The 9,368-nt window shown below is 47.6% G+C and overlaps 1 protein-coding gene across 1 annotated transcript; it reads left to right on the top strand.

The window, feature by feature from the left end:
- Positions 1-5,059: 5,059 nt before the first annotated feature.
- Positions 5,060-9,051, top strand: Mixl1 (Mix1 homeobox-like 1 (Xenopus laevis)). The gene is made up of 2 exons (NM_013729.3): positions 5,060-5,474; positions 7,173-9,051. Exons 1-2 carry the CDS (start codon positions 5,082-5,084, stop codon positions 7,473-7,475), a joined length of 696 nt encoding a protein of 231 aa, NP_038757.1. The 5' UTR covers positions 5,060-5,081; the 3' UTR covers positions 7,476-9,051.
- Positions 9,052-9,368: the final 317 nt, after the last annotated feature.

Raw genomic sequence — 9,368 nt, 5'->3', positions numbered from 1 at the left:
AACATAGAATTTGAGTTCAATTAAAAAAAAAAATCTACAAGGATTTAGCCACTGGGCTGGAGAGATGGCTGAGAGGTTAAGAGCACCGGCTGCTCTTCCAGAGGTCCTGAGTTCAATTCCCAGCAATCACATGGTGGCTCACGACCATCTGTAATGGGATCTGATGCCCTCTTCTGGTGTGTCTGAAGACAGTGACAGTGTACTCATATATATATAAGCTAAATAAATCTTTAAACAAACAAACAAACAAAATGAACTTAACCACTTAGAATCACCCTGGCCCCTCATCTTACACCGAGACAGGGTCTGTTACTAACCCTGGAGTTCCTGGCTGAAGGAACTGGTTGAAGGGACTGGCTGAAGGGACTGGCCAGCCAGCTCCTGGACTCTGTTTCTTGAACTCGAGGACTCCAGGCATGGTCTGTTGTGCTAGGTTCTTACATGTATGCTGACACTCCAAAATTCAGATCCCTGGGCCTGCACTTCTGTCCCACCAAAGTAATGTCCCAACCTCATAAAGACTTATTGAACTCAAATTCTATGTCCTGCTGGCTATTTCTCTTCTGTAAATATACATTAAATAGTAGTTCTTCCATATTATTTCTCCAAGTGAAAAAATATATATTTAAAAAATATCTTCTTAATAATACCTTTAAGTGCTGGGCATGGTGGCGCATGCCTTTAATCCCAGCTCTTAGGAGGCAGAGACAGGCAGATTTCTGAGTTCGAGGCCAGCCTGGTCTATAGGACAGCCAGGACTATATAGAGAAACCCTGTCTCGAAAAACCAAAAAAAAAAAAATAATAATAATAATAAAATAAAATAAAAAATTTTTTAAAAATAATAATACCTTTAAATTAATCGGGCATAGTGGTACATGCCCTTAATTCTAGCAGAGGCAGGTAGATTTCTGTGAGTTCAAGGACAGCCCAGTCTACAGATTGAGTTTCAGGACAGCCAGAGCTACATAGTGAGTCCCTGCCTCAAAAAAAAATTTTTTTAATTATATATACATGTATACATACATACATACATACATACATACACACACACATACGTATATAGCAAGAACCATCTCACAAATAGACGCACTGTGAAATTAAAGCTCAGGAAGGAAGGACCTTGCCAAGTAGACAAGCACTGATGACTGAAAAGCAGACTGGAGTTCAAGGCCAGCTCAGACAGCCATAGCTCAGATTAGGGTCTGGGTTTTCCCTCTTCAACCCCAAAATAACTATAAAATAAGAGCTCTCAAAGGGCTTAAAAATGCACTCACAACCATCTGTGCATGTGATTTATTTATTCTTGTTTTTTGGGGTTTTTGTTGTTGTTTTTTTGGTTTTGTTTGTTTGTTTGTTTTTTCGAGACAGGGTTTCTCTGTGTAGCCCTGGCTGTCCTGGAACTCACTCTGTAGACCAGGCTGACCTCGAACTCAGAAATCCGCCTGCCTCTGCCTCCCAAGTCCTGGGATTAAAGGTGTGCACCACCACCGCCTGGCTATTTGTTTTTGAGGCACGGTCTTGTAATATAGCCCTGACTGGAGTGGAATTTCCTGTGTAGACCAGGTGAGACTTGATGTGATGCTCCTGCCTCAGCCTCCTAAGTACCTGAACAACAGGCACTCAGTAACCACAGCTGGCTTTTGTGAACATGATTTAAAGTAAGACTGAAGCAATGCTGAGGGGCATAAAAGGCTGTGTGTGTCCCTCTGTCTGTCTGTCTCACTTTTCTTGAGGCAGGGTCTCTCTATTATACAGCCATGGCTATATCCTGAAACGTGCTATGAAGGGCCAGGCTAGCCTCAGACTCATAGAAATTCTCCCCTCTTGCCTTCCGAGTGCTAGGATTAAAAGTATGCACCACCATGCCTGGCTAAGAGTTTTTCTTTCTATCACTTCCAGTTCCAACCTGAGTCTTCTCTGTAGCTGGACAAGGATACATCCAAGCACATGCAAGAAAAATCTCAATTCAGAGCTAGCAGGAAACTCAGCCAGTAAAGGTGCTTGCTGCCAAGCTGATGGACTGAGTTCAATCTCTGGACTCACATAGCAGGTGGAGAGAACCATTTCCCACAAACAGTGCTCTGACAACTCATGTGTGCATATTCCCAAGTGTACACACGCATACACACACACACACACACACACACACACACACACACACACACAGATGGGGTGGAGGAAGAGACCCACAAACAGACAGAGATATAGAGACAGAGAGGGGGTAGAATAAGAAAAGCTAAATTTAGGGCAAAAGGAAGAGAGGATGAGAGTTTCTGAGCTCTTGTTCAATACATATTACAATATGGGACAAATCTGAAGGAAATGGTTTTTAAAAATGATGCCTGTTGGTTGGATTAGAGGATTCTCAGATCACAAATTGCACTATGATTTCTGGCCACACACAGCCCCAGCTGTGTACACAGCCTGCCATTATTTCCCTCAGTCCGTTTCCCTGCCCTGTAGGGTTCTTCTGGGGCAGACAGAAGGTGGCAGAGGACAGTGATGGACAAAGGACCCGGGAGGATTTCCACGTAGCAGGTTGAAGAATTCCTATAGCTCAGAACCCAGCTGAGTCTCTGGGAGGCTCGGCTGTCACTGACAAACTCCTTCTGGGAGCAGTAGTCACAGACTCTGGTGTCTTCTCAGGCTGGTTTCCTGATCCCTTCAGGGACAGCAGTGCAGCAGCCACTGAAGCTCCTAGGTGGCAGAGACCAGGCCACCTCTCTTCCCAAGATGACTGGAACCCAGTGTTCCCACAGAGTCATATCTGGAGATCCGCTTGGCACAGCACCTGTCCAGGTCTTTGGGCTTTGATCTGGATTGTAGTGTATTTCTTGGAGAGTAAAATGGGAACACACACCACACATCACACATCCACCACACACACACACACACACACACACACACACACACACACACCTACTATATAAGAACATACATAAGCACAGCCATAACATTTTATTTTGTTTTCAAATAATTCATTTTTAATAATGGATTATAAAACTGAGTGACAGGTTGGGTGTATAATTCAGAGATAAAGCCCTGGGTTTGAGCCTCAGCATCACAGAAAAAAAGAGAAGAATAAAAGTAGGTGTGAACTTTCATGTTCAAGAGGCTGAGACAGGTAGATCTCAAGTTCAAGGCCAGCCTGGGCTATCTCGTGAGACCCAGTCTCTGAATTGATGAACAAATGGCAGAAGATGTAGCATAGCCCTTCCAGTGCTTGTCCAGCATTTACAAGGCCTTGTTTGAGCCCCAGCATTGCATAAAATCAGGCATTGTGTGGAATGTCTGTAAAGAGAGCTTTGCATCCTGGAAGTCCATCCTTGGCTACATAGAGAGTGTGAGGCTAGCCTGGTATACACGAGACCCTGATATATGTACGGGGTAGGAGTAGAAAAATAAAAGCATAGAAAAATCAAATTCTGATTTTTCCATTCCATACACTGTGAAACTGAAAAACTGTCAAAGAAATAGAAGAAGAAAGAAAGGGAGAGGGGTTGGAGGTGTGTGTGTGTGTGTGTGTGTGTGTGTGTGTGTGTGTGTGTGTGTTTGAGGGGAAGGGATCAGATGGAAAAGCAGGCCTGGGGAGTCTTAGCATCCGCATAAAGCAGGAGGCCAGGACACTTCCCACGACTCCCCAGCTGGTGGACAGGTCAAGCCTAGAACTTGCCGATCACTCTGTGCTTTGACACTTGGGATAATTGCCCATAGTAAAGATATGGCCACTTGCTGCTCTTCCAGAGGGTCAGTTCTCAGCACTGTATCAGGTGGCTTACAACCCATTACTTCCCAGCACTGTGTCAGGCAGCTTACAACCCACTTCCCTCTTTTGGCTTCTTTGGGGGCTCACATGCGTATTAGTAGACAGGATGCACTCATGGCCAGCACATATACTTTCTCCTATGATACTTCCCATTAGCATTGAAGACGTTGCAGGAACAGGTCCTGGGCTGGGCTGTGGAATACCCCTTCCTCTGCAGGGAGCCCCTTTGAGGCCTTGCAAGCCGTGCTCCTTGCCCTGCCTGCCTCTGCACCCTTCTGCTATAGTGCTGCATGCCTCTGATTTCTCTATGAAGCAACTTGGCTTCTGTCTCAACAGATGTTCCCTGAGGGTCTTGCTTAGGATTTTCCAGTCACTGGGTCCTATTCTCAGGACCAGAGGGTAAGGAGGTGGGGAGAGACTTATATGAATAAATGAATGCATGTGTGCACTAGGGGAAGCAGATATAGAAGTCACAACTAAACTACAAATCCGCATAAAACAAACCAGGAACCTCAAATGAACCCCAGGGGACAAAGGAAATAGTAATGGCATCAGAGGGAGCAGAAACTTCAAGGAGTGGCATCAGAGGGAGCAGAAACTTCTCGGGTTCTGAGCACTGTTGGGATTCTTTAGGAGCGCTAACCCCGTACAACTTCAGCCCGTCCAATTTACAGCATTCTTGTTGACAGGTCACAGATACTCTAGGCAGGAGCAGCGTCACTGTTCAGGATGTGTGCCTGTCCCCTTTGAGATCTCTTTATCTTCACCCCCCCTTGGATTCAGGATGTGTCAGGGTGGTTTGCCGAGGGCAGGGCTAGGCTGTTTAACCAACCTGGAGTAAGGTCTAGCACATAGCAGGGGTGGTAAATAGCGCCTTTGATGGTGACAGGCGGACAGCGGGCCAGGCACAGCGCGGGGGACCTACGAACCAAGCCCCCAAGAGATTCAGGCGCTCTTGAGAGGTCTTCTGGCCCAGAAGAGGGGGTTCTGTCCAAGTCCGGCCTGCACTTGGGGCGACCCCACCGGGGCAAAGCGGTTCGAGGTATGTGGATTGGTGGTTGGACTGGCTGGCGGATGGGCGGAGAAGGGACGGAGCGGCCCGGACTCAAGTTCGCGCCTCCCTCATTCCGTCCCCGGGTCAGCGGAAGCGATTATTCCCGCGGCGTCTGGCGGGGCTGGGGCGGGCTCGCACCCCGAGGAGACGAGACGCGGCTTCCCTGCACCCACGCCTTTGATGGCGCCGCCGCCCCCTCCCCGGCTCCGGGCCGCTATAACTGCAGGCGCGCGGGGGTACAGGGAAGCGTCCGGGAGTCATGGCCGCAGCAGGGTCCCAGCAGCTCCAGTTCGCAGAAGGCGCCGCTTTCCCCATCTTCCCCGCCGCGCATCCCGGAGGGCAGCTGCTCCCAGCCATGCGCCCAGCCTCTGGGCTGCCCGCGGCGCCCCACGACTCTCGCGCCCCAGCAGCCACGCAGTGCTTTCCAAACCGCGACTCCAGTCCCACAGCGCAGACCCCCGCCGGCCTGGATCCGCCCGGACCCTCCAAAGGCTCGGCCGCCCCGTCGGCGCCACAGCGCCGCAAGCGCACGTCGTTCAGCTCGGAGCAGCTGCAGTTGCTGGAGCTCGTCTTCCGACAGACCATGTACCCAGACATCCACTTGCGGGAGCGCCTGGCTGCGCTCACGCTGCTACCCGAGTCCAGGATCCAGGTGAGTCGCGGTCGCAGCTGCGCGTTCCAGTGGAGGTGCTGGGAAGTCACAGGCTTGTTGGGCCATTTATTCTGTGGGGGAAAAGTTACTCTCTTTGAACCTCATGGTTCTAGACTGCAAACTGGGATGTCAGTTAAGGCCGCGTTACCATGTGATTGATCTGGGCAGCTAAGGGGCTTGCGGACCCATTGAAAGGTCCCAGCAGGAAGGTAGTCATTGCACTCTTTCCCAGCGTCCAGTAAGGAGAGAGAGAGAGACAGAGACAGAGAGACAGACAGAGAGACAGAGAGAGAGAGACAAGCCTTCCTCTGGCTTTGATTCTAAGTAGCAGAGCAGGGTTGGATCACCTTCAAAACAAGCAAGAACTTCTTGTCACTTTGAAAAAATATTGCAAAGTGAGTTTATTGTCTGAGGTCGATCATTTAGATCAGAGTTTTGGAGATGATAGGGAGAAGCCTCTCTCTCTCTCTCTTGCTCTCTCTCTCTCTCTCTCTCTCTCTCTCTCTCTCTCTCTCTCTCTGTGTGTGTGTGTGTGTGTGTGTGTGTGTGTGTGTGTGTGTGTGTGTGTGACTGAGACAAGTTCATGCTGCGTAGTCCAAGCTGGACTTCAATTCACAATCCTTCTGCCTCAGCTTCCTGGGTGCTTGGATTACAGGTAGGTTCCCCAACACCCAGTTTAGACGCTTGCCTCAGGAGGGTGGACATTTAGTGTTTATTTTTTTCCTGGACTTAGGGTGACTACTCAACTGTCACTTTTTTACCCCCTCCAGTCAGGGTTTCTCTGGGTAGCCCTGGCTGTCCGGGAATTTGCTCTGGAGACCAGGCTGGCCTTGAAATCAAAGATGTGCCTCCTTTGTCTAGGATTAAGGGGGTGTGCCACTATCTCCTGGCTTCAACTGTCACTTTCAGCAGTTGTCACCCTGGGCTTCCTATGCAGAACACGTTTGTGGGGAAATAGTAAAGACATTTACACACAGAAACGAGCTTCACGGAGGAAAAATACCTACTGGGATTGAAGGGGTATGCTACCACCACCAGGCTGAGACCGTCTTTTTTTTTTTTTTTTTTTTTTTGGTTTTTCGAGACAGGGTTTCTCTGTATAGCCCTGGCTGTCCTGGAACTCACTTTGTAGACCAGGCTGGCCTCGAACTCAGAAATCCGCCTGCCTCTGCCTCCCGAGTGCTGGGATTAAAGGCGTGCGCCACCACGCCCGGCTTTCTTTCTTTCTTTTTTTTTTTAATGTGTAAAATGAAAAGCAGACAAACAACCAAGTATAGCAAGTGTAGACAGAACCAGACAGCATTCCAGCTTTGCATCTGAGAATGATGACTGAGAAGGTTTGGAGCTCTGAACATCAAACCATTGGTTCAAGTGCTTTCTGTAAGCCCCAGACTTTGAGCAGAGAGTCAAGGCTAATATGCAGTTTTATCGGTAGAGTGCTTGCCTAGCATGCACGAAACCCTGGGTTCCATCCTCAGGTACCACGCAAACCACTCGTGGTGGTGCAGCCTGTAACCCCAGCTCTGGAGTGGAGGAAGGAGAATCATAAATTCAAGGTCAAGGTTCTCCTTGGCTACAACCCGAGGTTGAGGTCAGCACTGGCTAGAGAAGCTATCTCAAGCAAACCCCCAAACAAACTAACAATAAAAACCCCAACCGGAAGCAGCTGAACAGTTTTTTTCTCCTCTTGTCCCCCAGGTGTGGTTCCAGAACCGACGGGCCAAGTCCAGGCGCCAGAGTGGGAAGTCATTTCAGCCCTTATCCTCAAGGCGGGGAGTTTTCCTCCATTGCCCTGCTCCTGGGACTGAAGCTAGGTGTTTGAAGCCTCAGCTGCCCCTGGAGGCAGATGTGAACCACGTTCCGGATCCCAGCATGACTGGAGGAGGCGTCTGCACATCTGGTTCTCAGAGTTTTGAAACGTATTCGTCTCTCTCTGAAGATATTGGCTCAAAGTTGGACTCCTGGGAGGAGCACATCTTTTCTGCCTTAGGTAACTTCTGAGGATTCTGGGAGCGTTGAGGATGCACTCAGGGAGATCTGGGAGATTGGAGCTGATCTCCTGACTGGCCATGGCCTCGGTTCTGGATCATCTCTCACATTTTGGTTCCCTTCTCTGACACTGAGCCTTTACTGCTGGCTTGTTCTCGGTAGCCACCGAAAAGTCACCGTGACTCTCCAAGACTGCACATTATAATTTGGTCCGCATCCCCTGGGCCTTCTTACTAGGGTTATTCCTATTTTTCAGACTGATTGTTCAGAACTTGTTTTCTTCATAAGAACCTTCGGCTTGACTCAGTTTCCCCACTTTCTCGGCAGCTGCTGTCTTCTTGTAGTCCTAGTTGTAAGTGGGTTCACACACTCTATCCCACATCCTGTACTCTGGACTCATCACCAAGACTCATTACTCTTTTTCACTGAGTCTTTTTGTTTTGTTCTTGACCTTGCTGTGTAAGGAAGGAAAGATGCCTCAAACTCCTGTCCTCCTAGCTTTATTTGCCACCATAACTGGATGCTGCTTTTTTTTTTTTTTTTTTTGCTTAAAAATGTATATGGTATTAACATATATCTCCAAAATAATGGATGTCAATATTTTTGTTTAAAATTTTATATGGTATTAACATACATACCCAAATCAAACTGCTTAACACATGCATGACATCACTCACCTTTCTTTGTTCTGTGATGATATAATCTATTAGCAATTTTCAAGTATATGAAATGTAGATATTAACTATAGCCATCTCCATCGAGTTTTTCAGCTTCTCTCTCCCAGCTGACTGTGTATCCTAGCCACCTCCCCTGCCCTCACTTGACTGGTTTCTCATCTGGCCTGTCAGCTAGACGCTCCCTCAGTAACAACGCTACTTTCCAGCTCTTTCAAGAGCCCCATGCCTCTTGTTCCCCACTTTTTTGTTTTGTTTTTAATTACTCCATTTGGAAGTCTGTGGCAGCTTCCAGTTAACCAAACTGTAAGACCCTGTCAAGCACGCTCACAGTCAATGCCATCATCTTTAGCTTATGCAAACCTTAAGATCATTTACCCAAAATGTGCTTCTCTGTCTGTCATTCCTTTCTGGTTGGGACTCAGTGAAAAAGTTTCTCTTTCAAAACAGCTCAGGAAACAGCTTCCCTTTCTGAAGCCTGAACTTTTCGTAAGTAATCTTAATTTTTGTACCTGTTACTTGGACCACCATTTTTCTTAGCACTTGTTATTATGTTTCCTGTGCAACATTAGTGGGTTACTGTTTCTCACTACTCTTCATACATAAATCCCATTGAAGTGAGCTCTGTTTTGAATTGAACCCTGTTGTCCCAGACCTCAGTGCTGGGAAAGTTGGGGAGTACACAATGAATGAGAAAACATTCCGAAGTAAGCTTACTTGCTGGGCTGCTAAGATGGCTCAGTGGAGGCAGACACATGACCACCAGGCCTGACAACCTGAGTTTGATCCCCAAGACCCACATGGTGGATGGGAGAACGGGTTTCTTTAAGTTGTCTTTTTGACTTCCATATGTGTGGTATGGTGTGCACCCACATAAGTACACACATACAAAATAAATAGATTAAAGAAAAAAATTTTTAAAAGTTTATTGTCTTACTTTTCCGTTGCTGTGATAAACACAATGGACCAGGACAACTTATAAAATAAAGTATTGAATTGGGCTGACAGTCACAGAGGGGTAGCATCCATGATGGAGAAGCCAAGGCATGATGACAGGAAGAGTTCACATTTGGAAACAAGGAAGTAGAGTATAGGGGATGGTGTAGCTTCTGAAGCCTTAAAGCCCAGCCCCCAGTAAGATACACCTTTCACGAGACCTCATCTCCCAATCCTTCCCAAACAATTCTACCCACTGGGGACCAAGTATTGAAACCTTTGAGTTCATTTGGAT

The sequence above is a fragment of the Mus musculus genome, chromosome 1, assembly GCF_000001635.26.
Source record: "Mus musculus strain C57BL/6J chromosome 1, GRCm38.p6 C57BL/6J".
Lineage (NCBI taxonomy): Eukaryota > Metazoa > Chordata > Mammalia > Rodentia > Muridae > Mus > Mus musculus.
This window is presented reverse-complemented; position numbering and strand designations above follow the sequence as displayed.